We start from the raw sequence: 19319 nt of genomic DNA, 5'->3' as shown, positions 1-19319 counted from the left end.
GTAGTTGAACAATGTCTCCTTTGGCTGATTATGTTTTGCCTCTAATTATATTAGACTACATAATATTTGCAGATAGCCTTGTTTTCTGTTTTACAACATTGGGCAACCAGGCATTTTGGTCCATATTCCAAGTGGTTTCACTGATATATGTTTTTTATTGTGCAATTTATGACTGAAACAGGGCACTACAGGACATCAATTTCACAAGTAATGCAAATACCGAAACTGTGCTACCAATATCCCGTTTCATGATGCGATGTTTCTTAAAACCAGACTGATGTAAAGCATTCAAGGCACTGCGTATCTGCCACAACACTGACTTATGACTGGAAAGAAACTGACATGAACATATGTTGTAGAATCTGTCATGGGCCGATTTTGCGGCCAGACAAATTTAGGGTTGAAACAATGTAGAATCTACATCTGCCGCTAGCACTGACTCATATGGGAGCGAAATTGGAGAATCTCCATGAGCACCAACGTGGGCTAAAAATGAAGTAAAACGCCTCTATTTAGGAATTTGGTACCTGCAATTTTAGTAGGGTAAATATTAAGCAGTGTGAATTTGGTACTTGCTGTACCTGCAATTTTAGTAAGGGGTAAATATTAAGTACTATGTTGTAAGTTATTTGCTAGGATTTTTTATTTTGTTAATTGAATATCATTTTATTCTAGTCCAATGAACCAGATGAAAAAGTAATAAACTAATGATTAACTTATTGGGTGGTGTTGGTTATTTACAGCAATCTCAGAACCTAAAAATGCAATTTCATCACTTCAAAAATACAACTATTTGCAACAATCTCACAACCTCAAAAATGCAATTTCATCACTTCAAAATACAACTGGGTTTTTCCTGGGTTTTCTATTTGTCCCAGTACTTCTAAAATGCAATCTATGAAATGGATTAGTCAGAAATTAGAATCGTATCATTTTGGTTTACCGGATTCCAGAGAGAGTGGCAGGAAAGGGGTGTTTTAGTTAATGCATAGACAACGCCATTGGCACGTAGGGAGTTTTCAGAAATTTCTAGCTCATGTTTGGCCCAGGTTTAGAATGAATCGGTGCCAGTGAGTCAGCACAGACAACATAAAAATAGTTGTTAAACATAATGATAAAACCATTGAATGATATATCAGAAAGCTTAATTTGCAACATTGGCTTAGGAAGGATGAGAACAAACCTACTGTGAAGGGTATGGACACAACATGATTTATATACAAAAATTGAATCAGACAGTAATGAATTTCCCTTGGCTTATCATCCACTGGGACGTGGTTTCTGTCACATTTTCATCCCACCTGCTAAGCTGAAAAATCTTCCTACAATGACTTGAATTTTTATTTCTGACTTCTGATTTCGAGTCAAGAAGCTTATACTCAAAAATCATTTTGTGCTTTTTAGACATCCACGTTTTTTCTTGGGCTGTCTGGACTGACAACTTACAAACAAGGACTGACAACTTACAAACAATCTTCGAGAAAAGAAGTTCGTTTTGCTGGAGCGGGTGATTTGAGAACATATATTTCTTGTGCTAACCACCCAAGTCCTCCAAACATGAAATCTACTCCTCACCGTACATAAATGACGCTGATGCTGCAATGGCAAGTAAGATTGCTTGTGGGTAGCAGAAGGCAATGGATGAGTGTGGCAGTGAAATGCTGCCAGTTGCAATTTTAGTTCTTGTGATCATATACGTCCTTGTTATCTCCCACCAATCATTACTACTTTTGTACAAAATACAACATCAAGGCCAATGCCAGGACCAATTTTAATAACATGGAACTAGCATTTGCTTGCTTGCCTTCCTGTAAGCACGAGGATGCAGCTCAAATTGCTTTGATTAATTTATCTGTTCAAATACTTAGCTTGCTTTGATGGCTTCCACATGGGTTCTTTTCCGTATTGCATCATTCTCATGCAATTTTCTCCATTCCACCTGCAGACAGATGAAAGAAGGGGATGAGATGAAATAAAATATATTGGCTTCAGTGAATTTGAAATTTGAGATTGTAAAGGTTGTGTTTATGTCGAAATGTCAATTGACACATGAACACTGTACTGCCCTTCATCCCAGAGTACATAAATCTCAGTGATAGAGCAGGGGGCAGGTCCTGGTTTCTATTTGTAACTTGTCCAACGTTTTCACATGGAATTGGAGACATGGTGACTTGAGAAGGGGTCTTGGATTGAAATGACTAAATGACAGATGTGGCTTGAGAAACGGTGTTGGAGTGTCAATCCACAGCTGAAACATGGTTAGGGCATTCACATGGTATCAGGTGTGGATTCGATACTCCAACACCCTCTCTCAATCCACATCTGTCATTTAGACATAGGGCTGGGAAATTCTTAGTCACTACCATACTTTGGAGGGGACAAGTTAGGAATACCTGCCCACAAGAATGACTGTGCTCAGGTGTGGACTGACACTCCAAACAATTTCATATAATGACTGTCAAATATTACAATTAGTTTTTGGCTACTAAGACTTCATTTGCTTCGAGGAAAGTAGAAAGCTACCTGTATTTTTTGACGGTTGGAAAGAGAAGACCGTTTATCTCTATATCTGTTGTGACTGGTTGTATGAGTTCCAGTTCTTGAAGAGCAGCAATTGATAGTGTTGCTTGCACCAGTGGAGCAACAGCCAGAAATCTTCATCCTCTGCTGCTGCTACAACACACTTATTTTTATTAGTTGTCTCTTTCTTGTACATTGGATGAAACAAACTTAATGACCACTTGTTTGAAGATTATAAATGGCAGTGGTTAAGATTCAGAGAGCAAGTAAGCATGCAGAATATAAATACTAATGTACTAGAAACTTATTCATATTAAACCCTGGGCAGTCGTCTGCCATGGGCCAGGAGGTTTCAAAAACCCTTGAGGTGCTCACTGCCAATCCCTAGTTTTGCGCAATTACATAATCCAATCTCCTAAATTGGAGATTGCCACCTCAAGGATTTTTTAAACCTCTCAGTACATGACAGACACTGGTTTAATATGGGTTCATTGCCGCTGACAGTGAGGGCAGCAAACACAGATTTAAAATGTCTATTTTAGGTACAAAACAGACTATACAATCTCATTTGTAACAGAAATCTACCAGGAATAGAGGCCATCTCTTAACTCGAACCTTCACCCTTGGGGAAATTTCTCGTTGGCTTTCTATCAACTTTTTTCTCCCATTGTCTTCCACAATTGAATCCTGGAAATCCCTCGTTTTGTCCGACTGCCTGGTTAGTCCTGGAAAGCTTGGGAAGCTTTTAGGGTCGCTTCTCGAACTCGGTTGATGTCCAAAACGAACAGATTTAATATAGGAATCGCTGCTTCTAGAGGACCCTGATGTTCCAGAAGCTAGGCAAGTAGAAGACCCAGTTGTATTAACTCCATCAGAAGCTGAGGTTGACACCAGAGAAGCAGCTGCAGAAGCATTATCTGAAACTTTCTTATCCACATGACTTGGTTGGCAATCTTCCTGTTTCACTTGTTTTTCAACTTCTAGCACTTTAGTGGGCTCAGTAAAGTCTTCCCGGCTAACAGATTCCATGCCTCCCCAAGATACAGACCTGCATGAATTCCTTGCACTCTTCAGTGCCATGGCTGGATCTCCTCTGCTCAATGTATTCAGACAGGTTCTGCCTTCGAAGGATTGGACTCTGTCAATTTTTTGAGGATCTCCTCCGTTTGAGTCAATTAGTCGTAGAGTGGAATCCCTAATCATATTTGATCCATGAATGTTCTTAGACGGGGTTGAAGTAGGTAGAATCCTCTGAGAAAGTGAGCCTGAATTCTCTACAGGAACTGCATTGACAATTTCTGCAACAGGAATGAGGCGATTTGCAAGGAGGGCAGAAACAGAGTCCTGCCTCTTTGAAGATGAAGACAATGGCCTCCTACTGCAGTAAGACAGAAGACTGGATGAAGAAGACGGGCTACAGTCTGGGCCCTCGAAAACACTGGCTGGAGATGCAGCCCTCATAGACCTCCATGCAAATTCTTCAGGATAGTGCAGATTGCCGTCCCAGACTACTTTCCCTTCACTATTGATTTCTCCACTGGAACTCCCAGACAACTTCAATTTAGGCTGCAGAATGCCTCTGAGCCTGGACGACAGAGGCATAGGGGAGGTTCCGATCAAATGGGTATGAGCATGGGTATTCGCCAGATGGGGAATATTCAAGTTAGACTTTCTAACTGGAGGCAATGAGAGAGACATGGTAGGTTCTTGTATGGATATGTTATTCTTGGGTTTTCCCGGTTTTTCTTCCCATTCAAATGGAATTGAAATATTACAAGGTCTTCGAAAACCCCCTGATGAGCACTCTGAATTCGTGTCTGTAAAATCTTTCCTGGTGTGCAACCGGTTGAAAAACTCTCTTTCGGATTCCAAATGAAGATTGAGCTCTCGTGATATGGTACGAGAAATCGCTTCTCCATTGCATTCAACCCCGCTGATTTTTGAATCCAGTGACTCTGCTATTGAATTTCTGATGTCCAAGCGATTGGGTTCTCTATTACCAACACCGTTTTTCTCTGAGAGCTCTGCAATTACCTGTTCAAGCAACATCCTTGTCTTGCAATTATCGTCGCATAACAAATTGGGATAACACCTAAGCCGCAGTACTATCAACTGACCTATATTAAACCCGGGTTAGTGGAAAAACCCTACAGAGAAAGGTGCCAAAATTGCTATCAATTCAGTAGCTTCGAATCTATCACTGCATCAGACACATCTCTGTGGATGTCAATAATGGTTTTGAAAAGCCTTTGAGGTGCCAGCCTCTAGTTGGGACCTTAGATTTTAGGCAGTACGCGATTATGACTGGATTCATAGGAGAAACTGCAAAACTGGTAAAACAAATTTCTGAAGAAGTTAAGAAAATTGAAAGCAAATTCAGCTTGTTTGTGCCTCAGATGTCACTGTCTCCTTTATAAAACTGGCTGGTCATAAGAATCCCATTATTTCCACCATGTTAACAAAGCGTATTGAATACGGTATGACAAAGGCCACTGGCAAAGCCATTTTCGGCCTCTGATCCGTGGAAAAGAAAAAGCAGAGAAATTGGGTAGACTGAGAAGTGATGGCGAGTGATCACGAGATATACATATCTCTCTTAAACATCACCGTCTCTTCCTCTTTATCACACCAACTGGTCACGCAAACCATAATATAACAACTCAGCACGCAAACTGCCAAATCCTTGATGAATTTGTAGTCGTATGGAAACAAAAAGAAGATCAAACATGGACTGTGAGGGGAGGCCATGTTGTGGGCTTGATTGTGTTTTTCACACAGGGTTTATTTTTAGTTATAGCGGAGGGTTTTGTTATGCCTTGCTTACTCTTGCTTCACAGTCATCGCTTTGATTGTACGCAAAGAAATGAAAAATGTGTTCAAACTTTATTCCTCAGACATTCCAAGCATCAATAACTATCCCCATGATCATCATATTGGGATTGGGATATTCCTTTCTGATTTTAAATTTCTGTTAACATTTATACCGTTATGCCTTTGTTGCAAATAATGCAAGCTCTAATGGAGTCACTGATCCCGTTGTTAGATGGTTTCACAGATTCATTCAGAAAACAATTTGGATTCGCGCATATTTTTCATGTAATTTCCTTGACCAGCAGGCAAACAATTGCCATATGTGTTTCCCGGGCCGTTAATGTTCTGTCATCACCCTGTTCATTTTTGGCCGCACAAGCAAGACCAAGAAAGAGTCAGGTTGCAGCGATTCGTCGTTTGTTGTTTCTGTGCGTGCTTGGCAGGCAAAGAAAAAGATCTATAATGTTCTTTCTCTTGTATGTGTCCTAACTCAAGGAATTATTGGCAATCACAACAAACATGGCCTCACAATGCCAGAAAGGAATCAATGTTTTTATCCAATGTGGCCTAAGGTCTATGCAATGTGTAGAATTGATATCGTAAGGTCACTGTAAGAATCTAAAGGTATAAGTTATCTACATGTGAGCGAAGTTATCTACATGTGAAGGAGAACGCAGTTTCGCTATCGATATATATCAGCATCACACCTCAAAAGGAAAAAATTGCACCATTAAAAGTAAAGGGTGTGTATATCAACCCAACACTCTGCCCTTGACGGGTGAGGGGCTCAGTGTTGGGCAGTGCATGGTGCGATAGTATATATATTTCAGAAGGAAAAGGTATATGAGTAGAAAGAAAAGGGGTGTATATCAACCTCTACACTCTACTTTTCCGAGGGTACTTTACCGAGGGTACTTTACCGAGGGTGAGGGTTGGTATTGGGGAAGTGCAGGGTGGAGAGTATATTATATGTCGGTATGAGAGGTGTGAATGTGGATGTGGGTGTGTGGGAGAGGGTGAGTCTAAGGACAGTAATGGTGTGTATGACTTAGGTGTGAATGTGAATGTGGATGTGGGTGTGTGGGAGAGGGTGAGTCTGGGAGAGTAATGGTGTGTATGATTTAGGTGTGAATGTGGATGTGGGCGTGTGGGAGAGGGTGAGTCTGGGGAGAGTAATGGTTATAATTTGAAAATTTGAAAATATAGGAAGCCAAAGTTTTTATTGATTCGAAATTTTGATTTTTTATTTGGATGATTTGGGTTAATTTAGAATTTAGCTAATTTTTTTATCACACATTCCACCTTGCATGCATCTTGGATCATAATGCAACTCTATTCATGTCTAAATTTTTTTGTTGAATTCTTATTAAATTTGTGGCCGAAAAGAGGTTCATTTAGTTAGGAGATTAACTTACTCCCTTCATGGGTGCATGCATTGGTAAGAATGTACATGAGGATGCGTAGGTGTACCTACATGCACACCCTCATGTGTGCAACCATATGCACACTTTCTACGTGAGGGTGGGTAGAGTGGGGTGAAGGCATATATAGGTGAGGGTGGGCAGTTAGGGGCAAGTTAGGGGCAAGGTGTTCTTCTAGGGGTGTTACATGGGTGAGAGTGGGTGTTGGGAGGTATAGATGCCAATGTGAGTGTATCTACACCATAAGAGCTCATGTATCCACAAACATGTAGTAAATTTCCCTCCAATCGTTGGAGTTTGATATTTGAGCTCCCACAAGTACACTCTCACACATCCATGTACATGTAGGTGCATGGTAGACGTGTGAGACTCATCTAATCATATAGCAAAATTCTCTTCAGATATTTCAATCCAAAAAATAATGAAATGAATTCCCTTCTAATGTTTCAATCCAGGAAAACATGAAATAAGAGCTCTTAATCATTTTAAACTCTAATTATTTTTTCAAAAATTTAAATTCATCCAAAATTTGGAAAAAAAAATCTCCAAAGCATCATTCCACCACACACAGAATTTCAATCATAATATAACTCTAATTATATTTATGTTTTTTTTATTAAACCATTGTCAAATTTATAACATTTTTTTTTTATTATAAACTTAACATATTCTAAATGCACAATCTCACCATCCATCTTTTCTAAAATTATATCTAATGATGAGATATATATATATATATATATATATATATATATATATATATTCTCATCAAAATTAAAATTCATACATAAATACATTGAATCTAAATTTTTTGATTTAACACTTAAATCTATAATATTTATTTTTTAAAATATTTTTCAATCACATGTTGAGTAGAAGCATTACTTCTTTAAATACATCAATTACCTCTTTTGAAGTGAAAAGAGATTTGATCCCTCTCAACACTTGATAGATCTAGGGTTAAGATGGATCTAAGCTTGGTTTTATATACACATCTATATCTAGTCTAGATCCATCTCTCTCTCTCTCTCTCTCTCTTAAGTGTCTTCTCTCTTCTTTCTCTCTTAAGTCCCTTCTCTCTCCCTTTCTCTGCCCCCCCCCCCCCCAATCTCTCTCTCTCTACCCTCCATCTTTGTCACTATCTTCTTCCCTCTCTCCTTCTCTCTCTCCGCCCCTCTCCCCGTCCATCTCTATGTCTCCCTCTCTCTCACCTCTCCTCTCTATCTTCCCTCCTATCCTCTTTCCTTCTCTACCTTGTCACTTCATCTCTCTCTACCTCTATCCCTCTATGTCTTTGTTCTTCCTTCCTTCTCGCTCCCCCTCCAACTCCATCTTTCTCTCCCTCCCCTCTTCTCTCTCCCTCTCTCTCCCCTACCCATCACTCTCTCTCTCCACCCTCCATCTCTGCCACTATCTCCCTCCCTCTCTCCCTCCCCTTTCTCTTTCTCTCTCTCTATTTCTCTCATTTTTCATATGTTGGCCCATTGTATTGTAACAAAACCTATTTCCAAGTTAATAATATCCATGGTAAAGTGGGGGTGAATATCTATGATTAAGAAACTTGTTATATTGTACGTATATTGTAAGTATTAAGTTTTTATGTGTTTATTAATTAAATTTAAAAATGGTTATGGAATCATTATTAGTCACTCGTAAGGCTAGACTCTACGATTTATCTATTGATCACTATTAGTTTAGCATTTACCAATGAAAATTATAATACAATTTAACATTGAAAAATAAATATTTATTTTTCAGTATTAATAAAAAATAATTTTCAAGCGTTTGATTGGATATGGTTGCAATATTCATGCATGATTTTTAGATATTTCTGTAATGATTTTTTATTCTTAAGCTTTGCAGAAACCGTCCAAAAATAAGATACTTGAAAATAACTTATACTCAAATAAATAACATATCTACCAGCAATTACTTCTCACCATAATTTAAGGTGTAAATAATATACTTGTGGGAGTTATTTCCCACCATTATTTATGTTTTCTTTAACACTTATGTACAAGTAAAATTGTAAATGTGTAGACTTTTTGATGAAAACGAAGTCTAGGTGATCTTCATTTTCAGTATTTTTATGAGCTCGATCTTGGGACCTATGGGTTATGGGCCCACGAAGCCTTTCTGAGACTTCTCAGAGTCTTCTCAACGTGACTGCGTAGCACTTCCTACTAATCCAACCACAAGAAAAAAAAACATCTCTCGCCAGGCAGCAGCTTGACTTGCAAGTTCCTGAGTGGAACAAATGACAAGAACAAGAATGTACAGTCTCACATTTTACCTCCACCATTGTGACATCGTTCGCGTACTTCAAAAACTTCGCTACTGGGCACTATCGACACTCCAGTGCAGATTCCCCACAAACACTCTGATGTTTGCACAGAGAATGCGATTCTCAATCTCTTCTTCTTCGGCAGTTTCTCATCGTTCTCCAGAATGCGCTGACAAATCAACTGAATGGCATCCAGGTTTTAACAAAAAGGAAAACAGACAAACGTTCCACGTCATCATCTTCAGCAGCCGCTTCCTTTAACAACGTCTTCTCTCATAGCTTTCGTATTCGCCTCTCCTTCTGAGACAGCTTGAACAGAGACAAAAAAGGAATCAGGCTCCTGCAACATAACCCCATCGAATTCCGGTGATAGCCTTTTCAGCTGCAGTTTAGCCGGCGGGAAAAAAAGAAAACTGACTGTGACTAAGAGTATTCATACACATCGAGCCACTTCATTAAATAACAACCTGTCAACTCTTCGACCTGTTCATCTCGACAAACACTTCTTCATGGGGTTCTAGGGAAACCTCTTGGTTACACTGGTAACACAATTACGCCATGGATCCTTCATCGTTTTCGGCTCCCAGGCATTAAAAACGAACAGTTAAGGTGGGGAATCAATTGTCTTAAATCACAAAATTGCCACAAGGGCCTGACAAATAAAATAAAAATACACAGAAAACTTAAATTCACTTCAAACGCATTTCTATTGTTTACAGAGTCAATTACAATTTAAGGCATCTCAGCCTTAATCAAGGATCCACCAGCAACTACATTTTTGCCCTCTCTCACACTTCTATTGTTTAGAGAGTCAATTACAATTTAAGGCATCTTAGCCTTAATCAAGGATTCACCAGCAACTACATGTTTGCCCTCTCTCACACGCACAGATTTCTCTTTTCTTTTTTTCTTGATTCCCTCAGGGATCTTTAAGTTCTTTATACATACATTCAGTCGTAACTGATTTTTTTTAACTAAAATTAGTTCCTTGAACAGAATTCAGTTGTGGTTGGCCTAGCTGTCCATGTGATTGTCCACGCGTCTTCTTCCTTTAATTTTTTTTATTGAGGTGTCCAGATGCTCCTGCATCATACCTCCGAGGTACAAAAATTATGACCTCCTGGTCATATGCTCCCGAGGTACAAAATTATGACCTCCTGGTCATATGCATTTCCTGAGCAATTCTACCCACTGTTTCTCTTCTTCAGTGGAACTGCCTTCTGTGAGCTGCAACCAAACCTCTGCAATAGCAAGTCCTCCCTGCTACCAGATGCCCTACCAAGCTTCGCTCCTGAGCTTAGTCCTCTCGGCATCTCCGTGGTTCTCTCCTTTGGAACCCATTGAGCACTCCTGCTCCAGGTTTTCTGCAATCTTCTCACCTTCACAAACAAACTGTACCTCTTTTTTCTTCGTACCTCCTTTCTTCACATGCAAAAACTCCTCTCCGCAGGAAATCTTTCCCGCTCTGATACCACTTGATGAAAACGAAGTCTAGGTGATCTTCATTTTCAGTATTTTTATGAGCTCGATCTTGGGACCTGTGGGTTATGGGCCCACGAAGCCTTTTTGAGACTTCTCAGAGTCTTCTCAACGTGACTGCGTAGCACTTCCTACTAATCCAACCACAAGAAAAAAAAAACATCTCTCGCCAGGCAGCAGCTTGACTTGCAAGTTCCTGAGTGGAACAAATGACAAGAACAAGAATGTACAGTCTCACATTTTACCTCCACCATTGTGACATCGTTCGCGTACTTCAAAAACTTCGCTACTGGGCACTATCGACACTCCAGTGCAGATTCCCCACAAACACTCTGATGTTTGCACAGAGAATGCGATTCTCAATCTCTTCTTCTTCGGCAGTTTCTCGTCGTTCTCCAGAATGCGCTGACAAATCAACTGAATGGCATCCAAGTTTTAACAAAAAGGAAAACAGACAAACGTTCCACGTCATCATCTTCAGCAGCCGCTTCCTTTAACAACGTCTTCTCTCACAGCTTTCGTATTCGCCTCTCCTTCTGAGACAGCTCGAACATAGACAACAAAGGAATCGGGCTCCTGCAACATAACCCCATCGAATTCCGGTGACAGCCTTTTCAACTGCAGTTTAGCCGGCGGGAAAAAAAGAAAACTGACTGTGACTAAGAGCATGCATACACATCGAGCCACTTCATTAAATAACAACCTGTCAACTCTTTGACCTGTTCATCTCGACAAACACTTCTTCATGGGGTTCCAGGGAAACCTCTTGGTTACACTGGTAACACAATTACGCCATGGATCATTCATCGTTTTCGGCTCCCAGGCATTAAAAACGAACAGTTAAGGCGGGGAATCAATTGTCTTAAATCACAAAATTGCCACAAGGGCCTGACAAATAAAATAAAAATACACAGAAAACTTACATTCACTTCAAACACATTTCTATTGTTTACAGAGTCAATTACAATTTAAGGCATCTCAGCCTTAATCAAGGATCCACCAGCAACTACATTTTTGCCCTCTCTCACACTTCTATTGTTTAGAGAGTCAATTACAATTTAAGGCATCTCAACCTTAATCAAGGATTCACCAGCAACTACATTTTTTCCCTCTCTCACACGCACAGATTTCTCTTTTCTTTTTTTCTTGATTCCCTCAGGGATCTTTAAGTTCTTTATACATACATTCAGTCGTAACTGATTTTTTTAATTAAAATTAGTTCCTTGAACAGAATTCAGTTGTGGTTGGCCTGGCTGTCCATGTGATTGTCCACGTGTCTTCTTCCTTTAATTTTTTTTATTGAGGTGTCCAGATGCTCCTGCATCACTTTTACTACCCGCCAAAATTTATGCAAGTTTTTGTGCTTGAGCAAGAAATTTACTTATCCAATTCACATCTCTATTTACTAGTTATTACCAAAGCAATACTATAGGATGATTTTCCTGTCAACCATTATTAATTTAGCATTGACCAATGTAACTTATAATTATAATCTAACAAAATGAATTTTATTATTTTTATTAGTTTTATTAATTTTAACTTTTTATTGAGCCAAGATTACACTCCAATATCTCCACCATACTCAACTTTATATTACATTTAACATTTTATTAATTTTTAATTGAACCAACATATAAATGCTAAATGTTAAATATTTAAGCCTACACATTTACCTTTATATCAATTTTTAATTAGGGCAAACATTGACATTAAATTAAATTAAATTTATTAAATGATAAATGTTAAATATTTACACTTGAAATCTACCTTATATTGTAAAAACATTTTAACACAACAATTATATATCCCAACTGTGAGAACTATAAGGTTAAATGGAATATTAAGCAAGGAAAGAATAGGGATAAAATATTTGTGTCATTGTATATGCACGATAAAAAAAGGTTAATGTGTTATATAATTAAATTCATTCTCATATATAATTTGAATCTGAAAGTTAAATGGAATGTAAGAAAAAAATAAATAATACAAATTTTTAATCAATTGAAAAATGTATAGGTTAAAATTGTTTAGGTTTTGTTTTCAAGAATATTAAATTTAAGATTAAGTTTTTGCTTAAAAAAAAAAAATTAAAATAATGCTATAAAAATTTAGGAATTTGAAAGTTTTATGTTTATTTTTCATATTTATAATTTTATTTTTCAAATTTAATAATGAAACTAAGTTTCCAAAAATTTGAATTAAAAACTTTATTATCAATTGAAAAATGTATATATTAAATTTGTTTATTTTTTATTTTTTTAAAAGTATATTAAATTTAAGATTAAGTTTTTGCTAAGAAAAAAGAAAATAAAATAGTTGAAAGATTATTATATAAAAATTTAAAAAATTGAAAGTTTTATGTTTATTTCTCATAGTTATAATTTTTTTAATTTAATAATGGAACTAAGTTTTCCCAATTTTGAATTATTTTTTTATTATTTTTGTTTTAAAAAGTAGCGAGAAAAATATATAGTCTTGTTCAATATTAGATCACAAGACCTATAGGACCACACCTCTCACCTAACCATTGAACCACATTCTCAAGACTTGCTTTTTAGCTAGTTATATGAGATTATTTTTGAAAGAAAGATTAAGTTATGGTTCAAAATCTAGACAAAACTTGTTAAAGGTCAAGTTGGTTTTAGAAACTATCATTAAGCCATAGATCATTTAATTACTCTTATGGTTATTAAGGGGAAATGTTAAAGATAATTATTATTATTATCCATTTTTAAGGTTATGGCCAAGCCAAACACCAAATTTGTGTATGAGACCCCCTTGTTTGTGGGACAAGGGACCCACCTCCGCGCAATGATTTGACTGCGAAGTCTACGAAGGCATATATACTGTACCCCCCTCTGGTTTTGAACCTGTGATCGCTTAGGAGGAAACACATGCTCTTAACCATTAGGCCCACTCAAGTTGTATTCATATGCTTTGTTACTTTATTTACTACAAGAAAACTCTTGACATGGTGTTTCGGAAAAACATTTATAAGATTTTAAAAGCTCTAAAATAACCTTTAGAGTTGAGAGTTGTAATGATGAGTGTGTATGATAAAGTTGTTGCTAACTTTAAGAATAACAAGGATTAGTCCTAATAAATTAGTTGTAATATTAGGGTTAAGTAATGTTGCCGTTTGTTACTTTAGAGTTGAGAACTATAATGATGGGGTTGTATGAGAAAGTTATTGCTAACTTTAAGAGTAATGAAGGCTCATGAGAACAAATCAATTATAAAATTGAGATTAAATAATGGTGTTCCCTCTCCCCTACCATTTAGGAATTTATACTAAGTTAGAATTATGCTTGGAAGAAGTAGAGGCCCTATATTAATTGGGATAACCATCACTCTTCTTCCTTATGTGGGTGATATTTTTCTCTTGCTAGAAGCCTTAATGACCAATTAGAGAAATTTTGATGTAAAAAATAAGTCTCAAAACAAAATATGTGTTATTAACATTAACTTCAAAAGACCCAATAGGATTCAAAATTTTGATATTAACCATAAAGGTAAATAGTTTGGAGGGAAAGAAAGAAAAATACTTTTCCCTTATTGTATTTTCAAGTTAGATTTTCATAGGTTTACTCAAATTTCAAGTGTAGGCACACACTAGATGCAAAATTAAATTCTACATCCAATGAGTAGCCAGTTTGCATTCTTTGATAGATCCACTATGAGGTAAACTAGAAACACATAAAATAATGTATTACTTGAAACAATGAGATAATCTAGAAACAAATAAAAGAATGTATTACTTGAAACAATTAGATAAATTGGACATACATAAAATATAGTATTACTTAAAACAATGAGATAAACTAGATATACATGAAATGACGTGTTTCTTTTTAAGAAACATATATTTTCATGTATTTTTGTTTATCTCACAATAATTCTATCAAAAGTATGTAAAGTGGTGACTTGTTGGATGTAGAATTTAATTTTTCATCCAACAAGTGTCTACATTTGAAATTTGAGTAAATTGTTTAAATGATCAACAAATAGATGTTACTAGTAGGATCTTTTTTCCAAGGCTTAAAAAATGTAATATTTTTTAAACTAAAGAAAAGTAGTTATATTTAACTTGCTGTGAGTGGAATTAAATCCTAGTTCTAATGAGTAGTCACTGTAATTAAATTCTAGTTCTAATGAGTAGTCACTCTGCATACTTTCAATAAATCCATAATGGAATAAGCTCAGAATATACAAAATAATGTATTTGTTAAAAAAGTGACATAAATTAGAAATAAATGAAAATATGTGTGTGTGTTTTTTTAAGAAACACATTTTTCATGTATTTCCAACTTATCTCACCATATAAAAATATGCAAAGAGGTGACTCATTGGATGAGAATTTAATTCTGCATCCAACGCACATCTACACTTGAACTTTAAATATCATGACATAAACCATAACATCCATCACAAAGAAAGAAATACATCAATAGAGATCACATCAGTAGAGATGCATGTTACAAATAAACTATATATCATCATCATCAAAAGGCATATAGTTTGTGTACATAATAGGTTATCAACCTGTTGATGGTGTTGGACCCACCAACATTTAGCGGATCTCCTCGGTGTGAAGTCCCAACTAGACCTCACACCTTTTGGTGTAGGAGTTCCATCCGGTACGATGGCCCAGTTGCAATTATCTTAAAGATATGCCTTAGCTCTTGCTTGTTAGCATGTGAGATTGGTTTTCTTTGTCTTTGAATAGCGAGGTTCGTGTGCCTGGTGAGTTCTTAGTGCCATTTGTGTCAAAGTTCTTTCACTGCAAAGGGAGAGGGTGGAAGTGAGTCTCAGGTTGAGAGGGAATAGTCCCAACTCTGCTAGAGATACTCAACACAACAAGACATGCACAAATTCTGGCGGAGTAGTCCACATGGATGCGGTAGTCACAAACACAAGGCAAGCACATTGCACGTACAACACCCAACAGAATAGTCCACACGAGTGTGACGAGAGCTATAACAAGTTTACACGAATGAATCTGTTGAGTGTCCGATGGGATAGCCCACATGGGTGAGACAACGTTAACAACCAATACAACACATTTCCAACAGCATATGTGCTAAAACAACCAAAATAGTTGAACTGTCTTAATATAGGTTGACGCAACATTCATTACAAACATCCAAAGCATAGTCTTACAAACAAATATAATATATGTGTGAAAATGTGCTGGTCTGTTAACAAGCTTTTGAATTAAGTGAAAGTTCCAAGACACATATGTAAACCATTACATCACTAATCCCGATAGCGGGGTGTTGGAGCCAAGAAAAGAAAAGATTACAGACTCTCAAGGCTATGTGGGAGGAGCTAAGGTAAAAAGGTCTTTTGCATGTACAAATGAAGGGTATTTATAGCCAAGGGTAAAACTGGCCCTTGTGACTGTTCGACTTCCCTCATGATTGTTTGACTTACATGACTCTTCAACTTTACATGTGGATCTCTTGGACTTCCACGTTACATTACATTTATTACAATAGTGTGGCCCACAATAGTGATGTGGCTGAGATGACTCATGACATGAATCGACACGACAGAGCTTGGTATGTTCATGCTGGTGGTGCTGTGCATGTTGAGTTGCAGTGCTGCAGAGTGATGGATGTCCTTTTGATGTATCATAGATTCACCTCCGCATGGCAAGGTGTGTGAAGTCTTCGATGGTCTTGGTGTTTGCTTGATGTTGCATGTGCACGTTTCTCCTTCGCTTTTACTTTAGCATGCTTCATGTGTTCATCCGTTCACGAACAAATCCCCTCCCATGCATTCCTTGTTCGTCTATTCACGAAAAAATCTCCTTGCATGCGGTCCTTATTCATCCTGTTCGTCGTTGCATCACGTCTCATCCATGTACTTTTATTTGCAATCACTCATGACGAGACGACATCAAATCCAAAAATAACTTAGTCTACCATGAGTCATTATCATTCACTTTTCGATGTAGGTGGTTGGGAGAGAGGACAAGGCTATAAAACTGTGCAAGGAAAATTTCAAGCTGGGATGCAGGCTCCGAACATTGTTCATGAAAATTGCGTAGAGGTCGCTGCGAGGCTGAGATGGGAAATCTGGATCAGGTGTGACTATCCGCAGGATCTGGCTCGGCTGGAGTGCATATCTGCACAATTTTTTGAGGAAGACAGTGCAGGTAACAAAGGGATACTGGCAGTGAAAACTGCGCAATTTCTCTGGGGAGCCGGCAGTGAGCTGCGGGTGGTTTCTTGGAAGAATTGAGAAATTTTTCTAGGTAGTTGGCAACAGGATGTTGGAAAATAAACATCACAATTCTGGGAGGCTAGCCTATAGGACATCCTTGTGTAGTTTCTGAGCTAAGTAGGATGCTGGGTAGCCGGGAGACTGTTCATGAAAACTACGTAGTTTTCTAGGTGAGCAGTAGGCCGACTGACTGAGTGAATAGATGGAAAAACAACACAATTTTTTGAGGGAGACAATGAATGACACTAGGTGTATGTCTGACATGTATACACAGTTTCTTTAGTTAGCGTAGCGGGCATGCTTGGCAGCGTTTGCGCAATTTTTTGGAGGAGTGAGGCCTAGGGTCATTGCCCAGTCAAACTCTCTGGTTGGCCAACTTGAGACTTGGTTGATGTGCTTGAGGGAAACGTAGATTGAAATGGATTGTTGGGGAACTTTTGCATTGCTCTGGGTGACAGTCAGTCGAGTTGATTCCAGGGTTGCGCAATGCAGACTGCTTGGGCTGCAACCTCAAGCTCTATGTAATTATGGGAAGTAGTACATAATCACTGAGAGCTGAAATTGTACAATGTAGCTCAACGGATGTCAAATTGTTCGAGGTTGGTTTGGTCGACAGAGTTTCAACAAAATGACCAAGTGTGTGAACTAGTGATTTCATACATGCATGACATCGCGAACACACACTCAACATGACTTGACGACAAGACACCTCAAACCATCAAGAAAACATACACTAAGTGTGACTGAACGACGGTGTGAGCGACAAGTGCGACACTTGTGATAGATCATTGAATGACCGTGAAGATGCTTATGCGAGAGAGTATACAACTTCGTGTGTGAGTGAAAAAGATGTTTATATAGCAGACACAACTTGTACACATGAAGGCAGACCTTGTGCGTGGCCAGAACATGATTGCAAGAATGACATTGTGACCAATATGCAAAAAAATGTTTGATGAACGGTTAAGAGAGGACAGTGCAAAGGCTCAACATCGACTCATAGGATGAGCCCAAGTTCTTGTAAACATCAAGAAAAGAACCCAAGGAAGGCTCCAAAATTGGATGTAGGCCAAAATTTTGGAGGGTGTTGCGACTGCTACAACACTTGGCCACACACTAGTTGAACTCTAGCTTCTCTGTTTTGGTCCATTGACAGCACATGGCCTTGGTCTTTCAGGGAGTATTGAATCACTGTGTAGGTTACTTCGGCTTCCCCACTTACCCCATGGACAAACATGGTTCATCTTTCACCAACTTAATCAAACATAACAATAAGTTTTAGCTTGATCACAATGTTTCGAAATTGGGAAGGGTAGTTTGACTCGCGAGTTAAAAAGTTTCAGAGTATAAGTTTTCATCTATGGTGTTGCTCCACTTCTTGCAGACCTGGACGATACCCTGGCAGAGTCATGCAAGAACACATGCATTTCTCCATTGCCAACGAGCCTGGTTAGTATCCTGGTGGAGTTGCATGCTTCACCTCTCTACGTAGGAAACCTTTCTCTTATTTCACCTTTGCATTTTTTTTTAAAAGAGGACTGTGCATAGGCACTTATTTATTTTTGGGGTGGAAGAGGGATCCCAACTTATTGAGAGCAGAAGAGATTGTTCCTTCAGAGAATCATGTAAGACCTCTGACTTATATTTTCCCCTTCTCCGTTTCTACTAGTTGGATGAGCTTGAACACATAAAGCAGAAGGCTGAGTGTAGGCATGGGGTTTCCCAGTGTGGAAACAGGTTCATGGTTGGACCCAAGCTTCCCTTGTAGATGGCTCGTATTTTCGTTAAGACTTCATCGGCTGAAGGTTATAACCAGGCACAAAGAAGATAGACGCGGGACTAGCCAAGTGCTGCAGTGTCACAAGACTCTTTAGATCTCAGCCACATACTCATTCAAAAGCCAGAACTCAGTAGAGGGCAACACTTATTTACAAAACCAAAAAAAGCATGATATTAAGCAAACAAAACAAAGTGAATCAAAAAGAGTAAAGTAGAGTGAAAGGACAACAAGCAAACAAAGTGAGCAATCAAACAAACCAAGCCAAGTCAACAAGCGAACAAACATGCAAAATAGAAAGAAAAGACAAGAAAGAAAGAAAACACTACTCCTACTCCTACGCTGAATGGTCGGGGTTAAATGAAATGAAATTTACATTGAAGCCACTGTAAGCATACCTGACCTGCGACCACAAAGATACAGATGACTAAAACAGATAAAAAATAGTGTGCAATAGAAAATACGAAAACTTGACAAACTTTCACACGAGAGAGAAGGTCTAGCCCGTGGGAAAAAAGATGTGTCACAACCACCCAACACACATGCTTACCTCTTCGATGACTACCATTTTTCAACAAATATCAAAGGCATCTTGTGAGTGTGTGTTCTTCTGCACCAATTTTCTTAGCAAGTGCGAGGAATGACTGAAGCTTGTTACCTGCAACATGACTCGCCAAGTAAGATTTTTCTAGCCATTCAACGATTGGATCATAAAATTTGTAATGGTTCTTTTGAAAGACTCGTGATCTTTGAGAGGACGAGTTCCTAATTCGAGAGAGGGGATCATGATGGGAATTTG

At 38.1% G+C, this 19319-nt stretch overlaps 1 protein-coding gene across 5 annotated transcripts; it reads right to left on the bottom strand.

The window, feature by feature from the left end:
- Positions 1 to 1198: 1198 nt before the first annotated feature.
- On the bottom strand, positions 1199 to 5253 carry LOC149256594 (uncharacterized). Of its 5 annotated transcripts, none has more exons than XM_089460787.1 (3): positions 3106 to 5253; positions 2524 to 2667; positions 1199 to 1939 (listed from the first exon to the last, which is right to left on the bottom strand). In XM_089460787.1, exons 1-3 carry the CDS (start codon positions 4567 to 4569, stop codon positions 1865 to 1867), a joined length of 1683 nt encoding a protein of 560 aa, XP_089316913.1. In that variant the 5' UTR covers positions 4570 to 5253; the 3' UTR covers positions 1199 to 1864. The 5 variants fall into 5 exon arrangements, with proteins under 5 accessions (XP_089316913.1, XP_089316914.1, XP_089316915.1 ...); XM_089460788.1 differs by having other exon boundaries at positions 2524 to 2670; positions 3130 to 5253; XM_089460789.1 differs by having other exon boundaries at positions 3130 to 5253.
- Between the last annotated feature and the right edge of the window lie 14066 nt (positions 5254 to 19319).

Source organism: Pinus tabuliformis, chromosome 7, assembly GCF_031772625.1.
Source record: "Pinus tabuliformis cultivar Carrire ecotype Pingquan chromosome 7, CPIR1, whole genome shotgun sequence".
In the NCBI taxonomy this organism is placed as follows: Eukaryota; Viridiplantae; Streptophyta; class Pinopsida; order Pinales; family Pinaceae; genus Pinus; species Pinus tabuliformis.
This window is presented reverse-complemented; position numbering and strand designations above follow the sequence as displayed.